The 20,445-nt window shown below is 35.2% G+C and overlaps 1 protein-coding gene across 17 annotated transcripts in view; it reads left to right on the top strand.

The window, feature by feature from the left end:
- The window catches only part of PPFIA2 (PTPRF interacting protein alpha 2), a 342,104-nt gene that overhangs the window by 303,633 nt on the left and 18,026 nt on the right, over window positions 1-20,445 (top strand). For 12 of the 17 annotated variants that reach the window (XM_027679792.1, XM_027679790.1, XM_027679791.1 and 9 more), the window contains 3 exons: window positions 2,385-2,478; window positions 12,162-12,170; window positions 18,965-19,046. In XM_027679792.1, the coding sequence (XP_027535593.1) occupies window positions 2,385-2,478; window positions 12,162-12,170; window positions 18,965-19,046 (185 nt within the window). The remainder of the gene's footprint in view (window positions 1-2,384; window positions 2,479-12,161; window positions 12,171-18,964; window positions 19,047-20,445) is intronic. The other 5 variants (XM_027679794.1, XM_027679805.1, XM_027679789.1 and 2 more) reach the window with 1 other exon arrangement.

Genomic DNA, 20,445 nt, shown 5'->3' with positions numbered 1-20,445 from the left:
CACTGCAGAATATCGTATGGTTTTCATAACCTAAATTTATAATACAAAATCCATAAAGAATGTAATTTATTTCCTTGCTTAAATGAAACACTCTAATTTTATATAACTACATGCTTCTTACATTTTTTTAATATGGAAAATACCTTTTTTTCAATTGCTTATGTTTATATACTGTTATTTAAGAAACAATATTGGAACCTCCAGAGTTGTATCGCTAACTTCAACGGAGTCAAGCTGTCTCCCATAACATTGCCTTACTCTGTGTTCCTTGCAAAACTCTGAAATTATTAGTTTTCAACTACTAAACTTGCTAGAGTTTTATTTTGTTTTATTATTTGTTACTGTTACCATCTCTGCTAGACCATTAGAATTATTGTTCGAAGGCAGATTCATACCTTAAGAAATTCTTCTTAGAATTAAGATTCAAGATTTCTAGATTCTTCAAGTTTTCTTTAAATTATTGGAGAAGGGAAAAGGAATGCTATGGGGAACATAAGTGCATTTTGTTTCTTTCTTCCTGTATTAACTTGATTTTAAATTTATCCAGTCTTCTCTCACTTGGCAAACACCACACTAGATGCTTACATATTCTTCCCATGTAACATTTTAAATATTCTAGACCTAAACCAAACAATACATTCCAGGCATTTTTAGACCTGCCAAGGCAAGCTGATCTGCATGGTGTATGAAAAGTCAGCTTGTTAGAAAACCTTTATTGTGGCCACATCCAATACGAAGTACACTCAGTTATTCAAAGGGCCAGATGTGTTTGTCTTATAGAGAAATGTATTATGCCAAGAATATTCTCCAACCTGTAATAAACCCTCATTGCACTGCACTCATACCATCTCTCTACAACATATTGAGAGCTGGTCTCTCAAGAAAGGTGTGATATATTGATAGTGCAGTTTGCTAAATTAAAAACTTACTCCAGAGTCAGCAGGGAGCATTTAATAGGATTCTGTAAAACTTGGAGAAAGACAGATGAAGTAAAGAAAAGCATACGTTCATGTTCTCTGTATTTGTGACATGCATTTACATCATTCTCATCATGAAACTTGCAGAAGTAGTGTCCCCAGACAAACAGGAGTGCTAAAACAGCACCTACTTTGAAAAAGCAGCTTAAAACCAAGCTTTTCCAAGTTAATGTCATAAATAAACATGATGCAGCAGTGGGGTTTGTTCTCACTTGATTGAGGTGCATGTACATTTGACTTGTAATAGGCTGTGATGCTATTTCACTACTTAACATTTATGTATTATTTTATGGCTAAAATCAACTAATCAGAATAGAATATTCGAATTTTGCGCTTTCTTATTATGCCAGTGTCCACACTACAATTGTTCACTATCCATTAGTTGAGAAATAAGAAATTGCCATTTTCAAATGGAGTCAAGCACCCAAACACTGCACTGCTGTCTTCCTTCTTGTGCCAGTTATACATCTTGTGAACAGGAGCACAGGAGGAAAGCAGCCTTTAAAGAAGTGCTGCAGCACTTCTGTCTGTACATATGCATGTGGGAATGAGAGGACAGTGTGAAGCCAGAGCCAGGAGATTGTACTGGCGGATATCTTCATTATTCCTTGAATCCAGACAGTGATAAAAAAGTCAGAGCAACTTTCCTCTTCTGCTATAGGAAAGTCATGTTAGTGAACATACTGTAAGACCAGCATGGATCATAAGTCATGTCCTTAGTTTATAATACGACTTTATTTTGGTCCACGTGTCCTTGCTTACTGCAAGCTTCCCTTGTCACTCTGTGTAACTTATTCAAGTTCCCACGACTTTGACAGGATTCAGGTGCCTACAAGACACCTCCAGGGAGATGTAGGAGTCTTTTTACTTCTTTGACAGAGTCTTTGTGTCATCTCTGTGAGTTTGCAGGAATAACAACATCAAAGACTCTAAGACTCTCTATGAAAGGAAAACGAAGACTTTAGCACCACTACATTAAGTGATGCTGTATTATGGCAATAGTAATGAGACAGTTCTTGAGAATGCACTTTCATTTGTACATTTCTCAACTAAGATTAAAAAATGGTGAGAGCATTGCTTACTTAGCACCATAAGGCTGACCCTTAGGAGGCAAAGAAAAACAGGCAAAGGAGATCAGGGTGCTTTTCTCATAAAATTCTACTAAACACGAGGAGGAGGAAACAGGTTTTTTGCTCTACTTCTACTCTTTTCCATGTAGTAAACACTTGTCAGAATTTATTTCTGTAGGTGATAAATGTTCTCCACAAACACCAGATGTCATGACTTGAGGAAGCAAACTTAGATGATGGTTGTGGGTAGGAGGGGAATTGAAGGGTTGTTGATGGGAACAACTAGGAAAGAGCTATGGGAAAATACAGTGGGGGTTTGGTTTGGTTTGTTTTCCAGGAGGTTACATGGAAACAGAGGCAGCAGCTCAGGAATCTCTGGGATTAAGCAAACTTGGAACCCAAGCAGAAAAGGACAGAAGACTGAAAAAAAAGTGAGTACCTTTTTTACGTGACTTTGTTTGCCTCAAACTTGATTAAAATGTCAGGATTTGTGTCGTTTTTATGCAGACATGTAAGGAGAAGCAAGACCATCTACTATGGCATTTTAGCACTAAGAGTGGGGGTTTTTTTCCCAGTGTAAAAGTTTTTAAAGCTGGATATAAAACATAGGGGGAAATATTCAGAGTCTGCCAATTGCAATATTATTTCATTTGTGAAAGAACATAGGTTTATGAGAAAGAGACCTTTTTCTATTTTACATTGTCATTAATTCTGTGCCTTTTGCCTACTGGGCAATTCTTAAAATATTAGGTAGGTATTTAATGACTCACTAGGTAGATTTTTTTCAGAATGTTAAAAAAGACTTTTTTGTATTATCTATTGAACACAATGTTATGTCTATTTATAGAGGTCAAAGACTCCCCATAAACCCTAGTAGCTTCACTCTCTTTTTGCCTGACAGCAAATGGCAACCTAGCTTTTCGTTTGCATGGATTATATAATAATTGAATGCTGTCTTTGATGCAACTCCTTGTAAAAACAGTAAACTGACTCATAGCAGCTGCCAGGAGCTATGGAGAACTAGTAAAGTAAGGCTACAAAGGCAAAAGAACTGGAGAAACTGGAGTGTCAGTGTAATTAGAGGGTGTCAGGGAGAAAAGATGATATTTAAAAATGACTTGACAAATTCATTATGTAAACTAGTATGTTTATTTTTCATCTATAACCATTAACTTTACAGCTATTATTTAGATTCCGAAAGCCTCATTTTTAAATTTTCCATTTTTTCAGGTTTCTTTCAATCTTTTAATATTCCTTTGCAGAGTTTCAAGAGAATTTGCAAGTCTAATCCAAAGAATCTAGGGATAGTGTTTGAACTTATCTTTAAATGTTTATGTAGAGTATTTTTAATCACTACTTTCATGTCAAGCCCTTGACGAAATATAACTTTAAGTTTGCACATCCATGTAATATACAAATGTAAGCATTCCATTGAAATCAGCCTCAAGTCAGCAATTAAAGATAGAGAAGTAGACACTGTGCTATTTGAGAGAGAAGAAATATTTTAAATTCAATTAAGAAACTCACAATAACATTCACAGGGATATTAGAGTTGATGAGTCTTGTCCCTGTATTTATCTGTACATTTTTAACACTAATTAGTAATTTAGAGATATATAGATGTAGAGCATGTTACTATGCTTTTTTTTATTAAATCTAAAAAGTATCTTTGAGGCCATCATTACCATTCATAAAGAATATAATTGAATATTTAGCAGCCTTTTTTTAAGTCCATATGTATCTTCCAGCTCTGAGGACTGAATGTACCACAAGGGACGAATGTGTTCACTTTGTTCACTTTCTTATGTGTTAGTTGTTTAATCTGGGTAAAATAACAAGACTTGACACATACAATTGCATATATGACACTACTACTTCATTTATGAGATTGCTTACCAAGTTTTGGGTCTAGAAATAATAAGTGTACAGGTCATCTGTTATTAATGTTCTGTCTAATCTCACATAATTAGACTTTCCCGTGCTTTCTGCTTTTCAAGTCTTTCCTTTTTTTCTCCTGTGTCTGTCTGTCCTTGGTTCTTTATGGATTAGATATAATCAGAATGTTATCTGCCAGAAGGAAAGAAATCTTTCATGTGTGACTATGACTATTCAATTAGTCTGAACTCTGTATTATTTATTCTAAGTATGTGTTCTGTAAATATGTCATGAAGATATTTTATTTTTTTCCCTACTCCTTTTAGATTTGCTTGTCTTCATAGTTTCTCACTTTAGAATCCTCAGAACTGCTTTTAAGATTCCTCCTAATTTACTATTACAGAAAGGCTAGCATACATTGCTAGTTTATGTGTATATATATATATATACACATACACATATATATATTATATAGTTGTAGAAGAACCATAGTATGGGAAAAAATGTAACATATTGTATTAGAGATATACATGAGATTCTACTGAATTATGGTAGTCATTAGAATGCCAAGCTATCAATACAGTGTAAGAGAATTAACACCTCCTTGTGAGAAATGCAGTCACAGAATTGCAGAATGGATAAGGTTGGAAGGGACCACAGTGGATCATCTTATCCAACCTCCCTGCTCAAGCAGGGTCATCCTAGAGCACAGGATTGCATCCAGACAGTTCTGGAATATCAGTCATGTATTTGCATGACTTACCTTAGAAAGTATTAAGTTGAAACAGTCCAGAAGTCATTTAATGAAAAGTTTGTCTAGGTAGGTCAGATTCCTTTCTGCCAACACTTAACAATGCATAATCCCCTCTGGAAGTAGCCTTCCCATACATACAGCAGCTGCAAGATTGCTGTACTGTGCAGTGCAAATGAGAATACTATGCTGTGTAGCATTAATGGTGGTGGAGATGTGTATGAGGTCTTTTAAGAGGTAATAAAAGAAGTCTGAGAATCATTTCCTATCTTGTGCTATAGCAGTAAGATTTAAGTCCAAACATTTGATTCCATTTTACTGCTAAACAAAACCACTCTACAAATCCTGCAGACAGTGAGCAGAGTACTGGAACACAGAGAAAAGCAATTCACCTTGTAAGGATTTCTGTGGCTAATTTAGATTAGGATATAAAACTCCAAAAGATTCAGATCCACCAGTAGGACTGTTAAAGGATAGACTAAAGCAGGGAAATACTACTTTGTATTACATTTCAGGTCTGAGAGAGCTTTATTTATGCTGGCTTTGTCACTTCCTTTACAAAATGAAAATCAAAACCACTACCAAAAAAAAAACCCATCAAAAAACCCAAACAACCAAAACCGTCCCCAAAACCAACAACAAATACAAAAAAACTCAAAATGTTGATGCCAGAGCCAATTCTTTTTTCCATAAAACAGGTAAAATACCATGTACTGTAACTGTGTTTCTCTTTTACACATGCAAGTTAGGTGAAATGGCTTTCAGCCCTGTTAATAGCTCCACAAATATCCCTTTCAGTTCAGTGGTAGTTCTGGTGCAGGAAAGCAAGGATTCTCCTCTTGATGCGAAACAAAGGTCTAATTCACCACTGTGATCAACACAGAAGTACTGTGATAGTAATCATGAGCTTTACCAGACTTTTCTATTAGCTTTGATTTAGTTTGGATAGAAGTTATTATAAAAGGACAGATTCCTCTTAAAATGATATCCACAATATTTCTTTCAGTTTAATTAATCTCTTAAGTGAGAAATACTTAAAATTTGAATATCTAATTTTGCATTTTTGAATGTATTCAATTTCATCATTAATTTCACAAGGATGCCTCTACTCCAGGGATGAAAATGCACGACATTTCAAATTGTCAGCTCCTGCAGGCAGTAGGTACTAATGATCCATCAGGTGTCCTGGCTACCTGCTCCCTCAGTAGCAAGCATGTGCATTGATTCTGCTTTGACCTCATGGAGTTACAAACACACTGCAGTGTGTTATCACATTTTAGTGCAATTTCCAGGCATAGAATAGGGTACTGAAAAATATATTTCATTCTCAAAAGTTTAATGAGAGAATATGGTAATTCTGAAGACCCATTCTCTCTCTGGTGATTGTAGTGTCATTAACCAAAATTTCAAAGTTTCCCCGCTTCTTGCTCAGAAGATGCTATTTAGATGTAAAATTTATTTCAGTTTTGATTGCCTACTTAGACATCATTAAACTGTAATTAACAGTTTTTCTCAATGATGTGCTAGACATTTAAAAACCTCAAACAAGGGTCTCTTTTCATCCAACATTTGGTTGTTACAGTAGATTTATTAGAAATAAGTCTTATTCTTAAGGCATCAAGGAGAAATTAGGGAAGCTGTGTAGAATTTTTAAATTATACCAAACATATTTTTTAAATTATCTGAAAAGATGAACTTGAATTGCCTGACTCATCTATAGATGTTTATTCTCAGACATTGAATATATGACAGCTCTAGTTAATAATGAAACATCTTAGGTCTTACTATTTGTAAATTGAGCATACAGTCCTCGGAAACAAAAGATGAAGGTAAGGGGTTTAGGGTGTTATTCCATTATTTGGTGAAAATAAATGATGTTGGGTTGTGACAAAGAGTAATACACTTCATTTTTATAATTTATTATATATTTAAATTAGCCTTTATATTCCACTTCCCTTGTTCCATATAAAAGCTGTTAATATTTTGTATATAATATCTTCTGCCTTTTGCGTGACTCTCAGAGCCTGTTTGCCTAATGAGTAACTACTTCAAGAAAACTCAGAGTTTAGGACTGGAGGTATTAATGGCACAGATACCCTTGTTATGATCTGATTAGTGAGAGATGCCTCTGCCCAAATTAAGGTGCAAATGAGACCATATGCCTTAGCCAATAGTGTGGGTTTTATTTAACAGTAAATGTGCGGTAGAGAGATAGAAAGAAATAGGAAAGTGGGCAGGGGGGAAGTGGGTGGACAAGAAGGAGACAGAGAGCTCATGCAGAAGATAGTCATCTCCCACAGATCTGGCAGCATCCTGTTGCTCCTTCTTCCCCCTGGGCTTCTCAGTGCTGGGGGTCCCAGAGTCATTCTTTAGGGGGTACCACCTTTGTAAAGTCCAGGTTCCAGGTATCCACGAGGTGGTCACAGATGTTACCATAACTTGAGGTGGTATGCATGTCAGTTGCTTCCTTTCCCACAGTTTGCCACATTGAGAATTTTTGTCCAAATGCATTAACCAGGATATTCTAAACAGATCCCATCTCTACTAGGCCCAGAATTAGTGCCTTCCTCTTGCAAATTTCTCCCATCTGTGCTTATCTCAACTTCCCACTGTGGTGGCTTGTCTTATGGCAAGTTCCTTCTGTGGCCTTGACAGTGTTTTGAGACAGGCAACTGTGATCTTTAAGTCCTTACAGCCCTCTGTCACCATTACATTCATTTTAATCCTCTAATGATTCCAATAATTTTCACTCATCTAGGCCATACATTTTGACTAAGATATACTTTCCAGAAGGCACCCATCACAAAATGAAGAGATTTTCTCTTAGTATTTTTTTCCTATTGATTAACCAGTCTCTCTGTGGAAAACAGTCACCTAATTTACAATTCTGGATTTTGTAGTTGACTCCAGCTACCAATTCTCTGTGACTGTGTATACAGATGTTCATAATATCATCCTTTGTGGGTGTTGTGAAAACCATGCACAGTAACTTCACCTTGGCCTTCACTCAGGGTTGTTATGACAACCCAAGGCAGTACCCAGCATAGGAAGTTTGGGTCAATCCAGTTTGTATTGCAACTCATAAAGGTTTGCAAAAGGTTCTGGTAGAGGCATAGTGTCTCCCAAAACAGCAGAAGTTGATAAATGTGTGTCCCACAAGACAATTTCGTACCTCAGAAAATTAGTAGATAACACTTGTCTAAAATAAAATAAACTGTATTCCCCTTAAAAATGCACATCTCCACATCTCATTTCAGGTAACAAATTAAGACACTTAACAAAAGCTGTATAAATGTTTTACTATCCTTTTCACTAAAATACCATACATTTGGACCCTTTATGAAAATAATCTTTAACAATGAACTCAGCCAAACTTGAAATATTATCAACAAATAGAGTCATGTTTGCTTCCCTTTTTGCTATAACTGTCCTAATGAACATCATTTGTTTTCTCCTTGTCCACAGTTTTGCTTAGGCATGATGTCAAATTGCCCTTATCCAAAAACCTCACTGGTGGCAAATACAGCTCTAAAGAGTCTGACTTTGCCTCTGTACACTGTAGTATAGCTCTGAGTGCCAGCAGTATACATCCTTTCAATTGTAATTTTTGATTTGATCTGCAACAATATGTAAAGAGGCAGCAAATAAGTATCTGTCTTAAGAAAGGAGAAAGCTGAAGAAAGAAAAGACTATATATGTTACATGTTGCATAATGTGTGTAATAATTGGTCATAATCCCTGACATTCTTGGGATATGCTTATTTTATCCTGTGCACCAATATAAGGCAATGTTTGAGAGACATTTAAGTACTATGTAGCCCTAGATTGCAACACAGAGGGGATTTTGACCTTGTCCATGCTGATAGTACAGTGAAAGATTAACCTTGGACGTCCCTTCAGCAGCAATCCCAAATACAAATTATCTCCATGAAAAAGAATTTACAAGCAAGACAGTTATTCTGGATCATGCTGGCAGGATTCCAGTCCAGAAACTGATAAATCCCCTAGTTTAATAATATGAGTCAAGTGCAGAGCTTTAGCTTCATTTTTCCTTCAATTTTGTTTGATTTGACTCTGGACAAGAATCTATTAATTCCATATTTCCAAAACAAGCTTAAAGTGTGAGGTTTATGTTTTCCAAGGAAAATCAAAGTAAACCATTCTTTCCCACAAACCTGGTTTTGGGGAGATTTCCTCCACAGCTACATGCTTTTGTTTGTCTTCTGCCTTCAAGTTCATTGCAGAAGAGCCTTGATGTGCCAGCACACGTACATATGCTTGCATACATGGTTAAAGACCTGTAAAATCAAGACCTAAGTAATTCTCCTATGTAAAATTGTGGTGTAAAAAGAAATTCTTAGTATTCATAGCCTTACAATTAACCTTGCTGAGAGGATTGCAGTGCTGTTAAGTCTCAGCTGACTACAGTGATGGACATATTAAACAGCAGGAACATCCATATGAACAGAAAAACATATTGGATTAATTGACTTCCTTTCTACTCAGAGAAAAAAAAGAATGATAAGTATTGATAAATTCATTTCATAAACAGAAGGCTGGGACTTTGATTTTTTTATGGGCAAATCCAAGTTTTAGATCCCTGTCAGCAGGCAACTTGAAAAAATGTCTAGATAGAACATTTTGTGGAATAAAAGTTTGAAACACCTTAGTTATAATTTAGTTGCTTTTGAATCCACATGATGCCCCTATAATTAGGTTAATTAATTAGGTTTCATGTGTGCAATTGCAATTAGGATTTGATGTAGTGTATTTGTGATTACAAAGAATTTCTGTCTTCTGCAGTATGCAAATTACTCTTTCTAATGATTTTCTTAATTGCATACATTTTGAAATAATTAATCTAATTGGATTAATTAAGGTCTTTTTCTGTGCCATCCATTTAATGTTTCTCTATACTTAATCCTTATTAAACACCATTATATCCTAAACATATGGTAGGGGTTTTTTTACAGTAGCTCTTAAGAATATGATGCCTTTATCACCATCCAGTCTTTTATTTTCTGAATCAGGAAAATTCAAGTTTTGCATTTAATTTCTTTCCTTCCTACTTCACCTATGAGAAACTCCCTGATGTTGTTAGTAGCTTTCAGTCTGATAGTCAGTTCTTCCTCCCTTTCTAGCAAACAATACAGTGTTCAGTGGCTATTATTCTCTATTTTCTCATTTCAGCAGAGGAAGGAGAGGTATACAGTGTTCTGATATGGAGTTTAGGATTGTCTGCTGTGTGCAATGTGGTTTTGTCTTGTCTGGATCAGTGTCTAGTCTTTGAGACACACAGAAAGATGAATTTTCTTTTTAAACTTAATTCCTTTAGCAAACATTTTAACACTTACTAGAACACTGGAACACTTCAAATCATTACTCAGTCAGAGCTTTTGCAATGTTAAAAATGTATGTTGCTCTTACGTTGATACTTGGAGCATTTTTAGCATTAGAAATGTAAAGATAAAAGGGTATTTATTTTGCAGAGATTATTAAACCTTACTTGGATTATTCTGATGATGAAAAGAATGATACAACATATTTTATTCTATAAATCATATTTTTAAAAAACAATATTTTTATCCTTCATCAAGTTTTTTAAATTCTTTTCCTCGTAAAAGATAAGAATATTTGTATCAGAACATTGCAGGTTTTATCTACATGTATAAACCTATCCATTGCAATTTGGAATTTCTGGATAAATATAAGCATGTATCCTAATGCATGCAGCTGGCTCTCTAAACAATGATGTCCAGCAGATGCAAATATCCAATCCAATTAACTGTAGCATTAAGACTCAAAGGAAGAATGGATAAAACAACAGAGGAAAAAAAATCTACACAAACTTTAGATTAATACATGTTTAAGGAAAGTGGAGTTCCTTTAATAGAATGGTGATAAATTTGTTGTCTTTTAAATAAAAGGCAAACCCCAGAATTAAATATCCATTATTCTCTGCTGTATTTTATTATTCTCACACAAGATGGTCAGGAAGTGATGGACTGTCCCTTGATCCTCCACTCCTATAGTGGCCTTCAGGTCCCATGTGTTATCATCAAGTGACTGCAAACTGCCAACTCATTAAAGCTCCAAGAAATTTACTTATATTCAAATTAATCCCCCTGTTTATTTCTCTCTGCACATACTCAAAGGAGGACTCAGAGGAAGATGAAACGAGTGGGAGTTCTGGTTCAATATACTCCAGCAGGTTCAAAGTTAAAAGCTTTTTCATCAAAGGTGTTCAAATCAGTCTTTACAGTTAGCTTAGTAGAAAATGAGCATGAATCATGAATGCCTATTCAATTGTAGTGCTACTTCCATCAGACTTGGTAAATTTTTGAACAGTTCTCTAGTTCTTTACTTATATTACATACCTTCATTGTCCTTCCCTTCCTTAATTTTCCTTTCTTAAACTTTCTGTGTATATTTGTCGTTTGTTTCCATCTACTTTTCTGTATGGTACTTTCTCTCCTCTCTCCCAGCTGTTCTGCTGAGCTCACACACGTGAAAACAAAATTTAAGTTCTCAAACCTCCTGAACTGACTGAACTGTCTGCAACCTCCTCTTAATTAATCAGAGTACAGACTTTTCACCCAAGTTTTCTACTGCTATATCTACCAAGTGTTTTTATATCTCTGTAAATCAGTTGTTAATAGAAATACAATATTTTGAGATGTCTGGATTTCATTCAGGCATATAATTTTCTTTTTATGATGGCAATTAAAGGATGCTGAAGAAATTTTATTATCAATGATGGCATCCTAGTTTCTCCTACATATACTATACCCATTATATTGGCAGTAATAGGTTACCTAGAGGGCAAATCATTCATACCAATGTTGCTACTGACCTAGTGTTAATATGACTGCCAAAATTAAAATACTGCCTGGCATAAATAGCGATTGCAAATGTTAGTCACCGATCTCCATCAAATCTGCATACAAAAAAAACAAACAGACTAACAAAAACTCAACCAAATGTAGGTCATTTATGATTTATGAGATATTTTGCTGAAATATTATTAAAGTGCACATAGAAAGTAAACCTTGGTTTGTAGTCCACTCAGTTTTATTGTGTCTCTGTAATTTGCTTAAATCCACAGGTTTGGGATTTTCAACATTTTTGAGGTTACACGAAAATCCTTATGAAATTATTCAAATCAAATCAAAGAGCTTTGACTTGAAAATCTACTCCACATTCACTGTTTTTACAGTTCTTTGGCATGATTATGTATTGTAGATGGAGGATGTGCTTTGCTAATAAATAGCCAACATGAGTTTAATGAAAATCTCATTTTGACAGATACATCTGTTCTTCACAAGAACACTTAAGTTCTTCAAAGCATTTAAAGACCAGTTAGAAAGATTTCTATAGTTATAATGGTGGTATTATTTTATCTATCATATTATTTTTTTATGGACTACTATATGTTCATTAACATTTATGTGCTTTTTTTCCATTCATCTCTCTTCATCTCATGAAAAGCATATCTGGGTAAGTTAAAACACCATGGTTGCTGGACATATCAATCTTCAGCACCATGTTTATTTTCTATGTTTTATTCTTATTTCTTTTGGTTTTTCTGCGAACCTTATGTAACAAATCCATGTAGAAAACTGACCTAAATGAAAACTTTCAAAGCATTCAAAATAATGGTAAACCTTGAAAGCATACACAAATTTAGGCCAGGACTTGCTCCTGAATTGCTTAACAGAATAGATTAACTACTTGGAGATAACTTCTGCCATTTTTTTTAAACAAATATGTTTTGGGAGGTCTATTTTTTTTAAATAAACACATATTGGGAGATTTAAAGCTCAGAATCACAAAAACATTTGTAAGTTTGAGTCAGTGGAAAAATCGTGAGCATGAAGGCCTAGTTTAACAAATGCTGTTAATGCATAAATTCTGTTTAATTAAATCACAGAAGTCTCACGGAGTACACAATTTCTTTTTTTTTCTGTTTGAGCCCTCATCTGTTTCAATACAAACATATATGCAAAAATGTTTTATTTGTGCATATAATTTTACTATTTGCTTTTTCATCAGTTCATTTTTTTGTTTGGTTTTGGTTTTGTAGTTGTTAACTTGATATCAAGTTTAAAATCTTCATTTCCTTTGATCTCTTGTACAAATGCTATTTCATCTTGAATAAGAATTTGGAACTTAAGAAGAAAATTTCTTCTGTTCAAAGCTACAGCTTTCTAAAGATGTAAGGGTACAAAACCTAAAGAGAACAGGGCTTACCCTCTTCATTTAGAATACATAATTATGAAATGGCTTTATAAAAGTAGATTTGATAACATTTGATCAAACTGGGAACACCAAGGGTCTCTCATGTTGTACAATACATACAGGATTGCAAGGCAATGTATTATGCAAGTCTATTTATTTTACATGGGGGGTTGCTTGGGGTTTTTTTAATAGTATCTTTCTGCAGCTCTAATTTTTTAGGGTCTGTCTTAAGCATTCTTGAATGTGCTTCACTTAGTTTAAGATACATATCCTCAGAAAAAAATAGAATGTTACCCTTTAGCTTGCTTACTGTTCAAATGTACACCTATAATTACAGCATTGTTAATCCGTGTTATCTGGAATACTATGAAATTTATACTTCCTTATTTTATAGATTTAAAAACTTCTGTTTATTAATTGCATCTTGATTTCTTTATTTCAGTAATTTTTTCCAAGAACTCCTTAAAATTGAATACAAAATATGTCATAAAAAATGGAAATTGAATTTTGGCCATTGTTTTCAGTCTGAATATTATATCTGGTATCAAAAAGGAGAAAGAATGAGGATTTCAAATTATTTAAAAACCAGATCACTTAAGTGTCAAAGTTGAAACAAGACCTGACCCAGGTTTTAATTAGTGCAGTCTTTAAGTCAGTTGGATCATTTCAGATTAAATGAAATCAGCATTGTGGGGCAATATGGAGTCTTGAGACTCTCCCTACTCCCCCACCCCTACTTCCTACTTTAAATCCATTTATAATATTGCTTAAAATAATAGATAAAGTGTAACTTGATTTTTTTGTTAGATATTTAATATCATTATTAATTTATACAAATTCATCTACCTTATTTTTTAATACAATGTCCTAAGCTACAGGATTCTCGCCTGTCTTAAGTATTTAGTGAATAATAATAGAAAGGATAAAATCCAAATCCAGCCTAATTAATTAGAAATCCTCTCTTCTGATTTTTGCAATCTTTGAATGTATGTTAGATGTCAAGTGGCAGATGTGTTTAATCTTAACTTGAAATCATAGGATTACTCAGACAAATACAACCTATGTGGTCTATTGTCTCTGTCTATTTCTCTTTTAGAAACTAATGATGTATAATATTTTGTTATAAACTAAACATTTAGTGTCAGTGATAATAATAAACATAATAATGTCAGTTAATAATAATAAGAATCATCAGAGGACCTGCGAGGTAAAAATTTCAGTCTGTTTTCTTTTTGAGCAAATGTCCATGAGCAAAGACCATTTCACAATCTCAATTGCCCATTAGCCAAATTTTTAAATAAATTCTGCTTGTGTTTTACAAACATGATTTGGCTCTTTACTTCACCATGCCTCCTTTTAAATTTATCTCACATTTACTATTACATTTTAACTAAGAGACATTATATAATGTGTGCTGTATAATATCCTTGAGGACTTCTCACGTGAACCCTACTAGAACTATCAGAGTAAATCCTATTTTTTGCAGGGATATGAAGATCTGTGTTCAAACATTGTTCGTTTCATCAAACAGTGTGTGGACTTTGTGTATTGCACAGAGTGTTTGCATTATTTGTATTAGAAATTTCTTGTTTGCTTGATGGGGGAGCCTCATCTTCATGAAGAAAATTGAGTGTCACTGAATGACACGCTCTAAGTCAAGATATCACTTTCTTACACAAATTCTATTTAATGAATATCAATATCTTTAATAAAGTTCATTGAGTTTTATGCAATTAATTGATGACAGCTGCTGATATAGACCTAGAATTTTTCTAGTGCAAGGGAAGGATATATATGAAGTAGAAGATTTGCAGGATAACAGCACAGTTTCATTCTAATAATTTCCCTCTTCCTATTGTTCCCCCTGTACCTCTTCTGTCCAAAGGGATATTGAAGTCCCCATTTTATGAGACAGTTTTGCGCTCAGATTTGTAGGTTGATCTGGGAAATTGTGCCTGACTCTTAGATGAAAGGTGCTAAAGAAAATGGCCGAGTGTAGCAGTGCCTTTAAGAAGTAATTTTGGGGAGGATTAAACATCAGAAGTCAATGCTAGGGAGGTAACCCTGCTTCTTCAACACACAACTCCACAACACAACTTGACATTATGTGATTTTTATTTTGCTGTCTTTGATAAAAGTGTGAAAACAGCCCACTTTATGAGGCACTCTCTAAAACACACAAATACAAGTATTTCTCAAATTTTGGATTAATATTGAACAGTTGATTTTCGTGAAATTTCCTGACTTTGCAAAACCAGGATCAGGGTAATGATATATTCTAAATAGCAAATTCCAGTTACTCCTATAATGTCTCCAGGAAGGGGATTTTATTCTTGAGCAGTAATAATGTTATCTTTAAAAATACGGCTTTAATTGGGAATTCATTCTAGTGGTAGTAAGTGGTTTGAAGCCCTATCTTCAAAAGAGTAGGATTTCTAGTAATGCCTAACTAATGTTAATTTTTCCTTATCAACTTGTTTTCATATGTTGCCAAAAAAAATAAACGAGCATGGAAATAATTGCATTTTAATTCCCAACTCCTTATCAATGCAATTTGGACACATTATTACATGTAGTTCTCTTCTGACAAAGTCTGAGGAGGAGAAAATCCCCATGTTCCCCTGCAAAGCATCTTTTAAATTAGACAAGCTGTATAATGCTTCTCGTGATCCCCAAACCCTATCTTTGTAATGAAGGGAAGAGGGAGTGTTGAGCTTTAGGGTATTTGTCTTTTCTTCCCTGTGATCAGTTATATGTTTCTGATTTCAGGAAGACAGTGACTATCCCATAACGACAACAGTAGACATTCTGAAGCGCTTGGTTTATATTCCAAAATAGGCAGATCACCTGATACATTTTTCTAGTGATTTGCACTACTGATCAAAACAAGATATGTTTTTTCCTACATGATATTTTAACTTACTGAAAGAATGGAGTTTTTTCCTATAGTACTTGTTCATATTAAAAAAAACCAAGACCTCACCACTGGAGTTTTCATTCACTTCTAATTAAAGAACGTCTCTCTTAGTTAAAAGATAGAAAGTCTGGATTTAGTTTTGGCTTATAAATTGAAGATTCAGGTTTTACAGATCTCCTAGTCTGTATTAAGAAGTAGCCAAAGCTAATGTTCAAAAAGTAAAATATAATTTAAATAAACTTTAATATTGAAGTGGGGTTTAAAAGAAACATGTGAGGAAGGAAGTATAAGTTTTGGAGCATAAAATTCTTCTTAAGGGAACAAAATATTATAAAAATCCTTTTAGGATTCCTCCATATCAATAAGTGAGGCACTGGCCTTATGATGGCTCTATTTCTTGTGCATGTCTAAGTACAGGATTTTTAACTTTTCGCTAAAAAGTTTTTCCAACCCAAAACAATTTCCTTCCACATGCCAAGACCATTTGAATTATGTTTATCAAACAGTAGGCTTTAACTATAGCATATATATAGGGCATCTTACTTCTGGCCCTATTTCCTTCAACCAGTCAATAACCACAGATATATTTTCCTTTAGCTCTGTGAGCCAGACTGCCTCCAAAGTAACAGAGGTGCTTTCCTGCTCTTGGGAGAGTGTATTGGTTTGAGTATCACTGGAATAATTCTAAGCCTCCACAACAAGCCTCAGGCTGGTTCAAATGTTGCAAAATCACAGAAGACTCCCTAGAAATATGTTCTTTGCAATTCCAGTGTAAAGTAATCAAGTTTTTCATGGAAGTGAGACCTTAAAGTGCCAATGCCTCTGATGGCATCTCAGTTCCTGAGGCCACACAGAGGTTTAACAGCAAATCAAAGAGAGAGGCCAAAACTTCCTCCCCATCTCCTTGTCAACCAGGTGCTGCTGCTCTCCTGCTTAAAGCAAGGAAGGCCAGTGACCCTCAAAGCCATTATCTCCTTTTTTACTTAGCACGTTAGCCAGCCCTGCTCTTTCAGCTGGGATAAATGAAGAGAATAGCCCATACAAAGAAAAATCTGGGATTAGGTTCCTCCAAGGATGGTGTCTCCATGGGACACTAGCAGGGGCTGCTCCCTGGGCTTGGGCTGGCTCTGGGGAAGGAGTGCATTGCACAGGGTTTTGTGGAGTGTATGCTCTGCCATGGGATACTGAGAGTGACCAGGTGAGGAAGAGGCATTCATGAAAGTTTCTCTCTCCCTAAGGGCGGCCATGCAAGCTTGCAGAGGGGGTAGCAACAGGAGTTGTGCAGCCTTGTTGTGCTATCTGAGGGTGGTACAGCACTGCTGTAGCACCGTGCAGAACCAACTCTGGGAGAAGGCTGCAACCCAAATACCTTATCCACAGGTATATGGGTTGTGGTAGCTCTCCTATGCAGGCAGGTGAATACATTTCTATTGGCCTTCAATACTTGTCTCCTTGGGAATATGAGGTTTCTGAACCTCCATCAGCTGTTGACATTAACATGGTGTTCGTGTACCCAGAGAGCAACTTCTCATTTTACTGAGGGTTATGCTTTCAAAGAAATCAAGAATAGTTCTAGAGTGTCTTGGGATATCTGAATAACAAAGGGTAAGTTATACTGTAAAGGATGTGTGGGAGGAGAGGCTAGATCAACTTCAGTAATGCTGCCAAGTATTTGTAATGTTACATATTACTAAAGCAGAAACACAGAAAGTAAAGTAGCTTTCCTGCTATTAAAATTCAGACAGAGATTTAAACCTGTATGCAAAATTGCTTGTTTGAGTTCCATTTTCTGGTAAAGCCAAATTTTCTCAGTCTGGTTCCTTAGCAGTGCAAAAATTCCCAAAAGACTACTTCTTGAAAGTAACATCACTCCATTGCTTTTATCTGCAGTGATTTTGTAGTACATATATTTTAAAGGCTGCTAAGGCAGTGAAGAATTGCCAAGGGATAACTGAACCACAAAGACTGTAGTAATAAAGGAGAACAGAGCAAAATTGAAGCTATAATTCCAAGATTTTCTTGTTATGTGAGAATGTAAGCAAATTTTAATACTACATTAGCATAGTCACTGTCTAATTTGTTTTTCACTACAGCTTGTTGCTGAGAGCATTCTTTTGTGTTTCACTCAGTAGGAGGTAGCTGAAAACATGTTGTTAAATACCAGAAAAAAAAGAGTTTCAAAGGACTGCTTTTTCTATGCCATCACCACAGTGATCCTTTTCCAGGATTAAAAATGTCTGGTGAAATAGTTGAATGTTTTTAATATAGAGCATTTTCCTGATAGTCTGGCTGAGTAGTCTATACATAACTGTACCAAATATTTAATACTGCCATATTAAAAGTATATTTTAAGCTTTGAGAATGATGTTTTACATACACACTGATCATAGTCCAGAAAAACTGCAGATGTGGAAGTTGGATTGGTAGCTGATCAACTCGATAGAAATATATCTATGTATATGTATAAAATCAAGAAACTACATCAATTCTATAACTATAAAAATAGATACATCAGTAAACCATGTAGATTTATATGTAATCAATAGTTAAAAAATCCAAACATGGAACTATTAAAGATACAACCAACTCTTAAATAGCCACAGATGGCGTATTTCAGGTGCAGAATAGCTGTACTCCAGAGACCCTAGCATTGTGCATAACTTGTCTAGCTGGTTCAGTATTTCAAACACAGACATCTCTCAGATTCATCTGCATTATATCCATGCTTAGTTCAGGTCTAGAAGTTGCCAATTCTGGGCCTTTCCAGAGCTATGTTAGACTCAGGAGGAATCCCTCAGTTTTCTCTTCACTAATGTCTTTTTTTTATATGGGTGATCATTTAATATAGGGTATATCAACTCTTTATTGCTTTGGCTAAGAAGAAACAGAAACCTCACCTTTTGTATGTTAAGTGTTTAAAAGGATGTTGGGGGAAAAAAACAAAAGGAAGACGTGAGAATGGATTAAGGAGTGCATTCAACAGGGGAAGGAGCTGTATTGTTCACTGGTGTATTCTACGCTTTTTTATGCTTGTCATTGTGCTTCACTGTTGTTACCCTTAACAAAAAGGCACAGTTGCATCTATATGTCCGTACACATACCTCCACATATTTAACATCTCTTGATCTATTTTTAGACATGAACTTCTGGAAGAAGCTCGGAGAAAAGGTTTGCCTTTTGCACAGTGGGATGGGCCAACAGTGGTTGCATGGCTGGAGGTAAGTGTTGGCCATAACTTGGAAATGTGAGTCATGTTTGTAGACTACTTCTGCATACTTGTCCTCACAAATTTTAAGAGACTGTTACAGCCTCCTCCTTTCCCATGGTGTGTATCAGAGACTACAGCTGAAAAAAGTAGGACAGGATTCCACAGTGGTATGAGGACAGGAAATGTACTTGAACCTAAAATTTTGGGGGGACTGAATGGATAGTGTTTGGAACCCATCCAGAAAAAACATTCAGCAGAACTGTCATCAATTTTGACAAAAATCGATTAATGTTTTAGATGAAGGAACTATTCAAAAAATACTTACACAGATGCTAAGGGGAGGAGAAGGCAGAAAGTAAGAATGTTCTTATACAAATACACAGTCACTTCTATGTGGCAAGGCTGTAACACTTCAGCGGTGATACAAGCTCTTTGTTGGTTCAAGGAACAAGTATCTATTCCTTGCTATATCAAGCATTTCTACATATTCCCACCTTTTCTCCTGACTGCTGTAGGTATCATCCACTGATCATCAGGTAGACTTTGTAGAGTTTTTCCCTTCAGTTGAAAAAAAATCCCTCTCCAAAGCTTCAATAGGAATATGTTAGTGAATAAATGAAAGATGAGAAATGAAAGCAGCTAATGTCTTCAAAATTTCTGCTTCACACTGAAATTGCTGAAGGTACCTAACAAAAAACATGACATGAAAACTGCAGAAAGCCAGTTCAAGCATTTGCATAGATTTGGAAAATGGGATGATATCTTCCTTCCCAAAAAATATCTCTGTTAATGTGGAACAATACTTAATTTGGCCACTACTTGACTTTTTCATAGGACTTTGGGAGCTCTGTAACCAGATTTGTATCAGAAATATTCAGCATGACAGTAAAAGCTGATTTGCTGGAAAAGTGAACATACAAAATACTATACATGAAGAAAGATCTGCCCTTGGTGTCATTCAGGGCAATCCACAATTTGAATTAGTTTTTGACAAGTTAAATCCTCATAAATTTTTGCCTTGATTTATAGCTGAAAAATAAGATATGCTTCCCACTGTCTCAGAGAGGGGCTGTAAAGAGAAATTGAGGGGAATTTCTTGGGAAATATGATGCCAGTGGCACAGGAGAACACATGAGGAAGTTTATCTTGCAGTATTCAGTGGAGATTGGATACTGATGATAAAAAGATAGGAGGACAGAAGTACTGTGTTTATTCAATGAGCATCAGTGCATTCAGTCAGCAGATGGATGCTGTGCATTTCATACTCTCCTGAGAAAAAATTTAATATATGACACTGACTAAAGAATGAAATAAATATTAAAGAAGACAAAGGCTCAAATTTAAGAAGTATATGTGATCACAGTTGTGAAATTTTCAAATTTTTCAGGGCTTAACTTTTCAGCCTTAGT

This window comes from Neopelma chrysocephalum, unplaced genomic scaffold, assembly GCF_003984885.1.
Source record: "Neopelma chrysocephalum unplaced genomic scaffold, ASM398488v2 Primary Assembly neopelma1_59, whole genome shotgun sequence".
NCBI lineage: Eukaryota > Metazoa > Chordata > Aves > Passeriformes > Pipridae > Neopelma > Neopelma chrysocephalum.
Note: the sequence above shows the minus strand (reverse complement) of the source record. Positions and strands in the feature narration are given on the sequence as shown.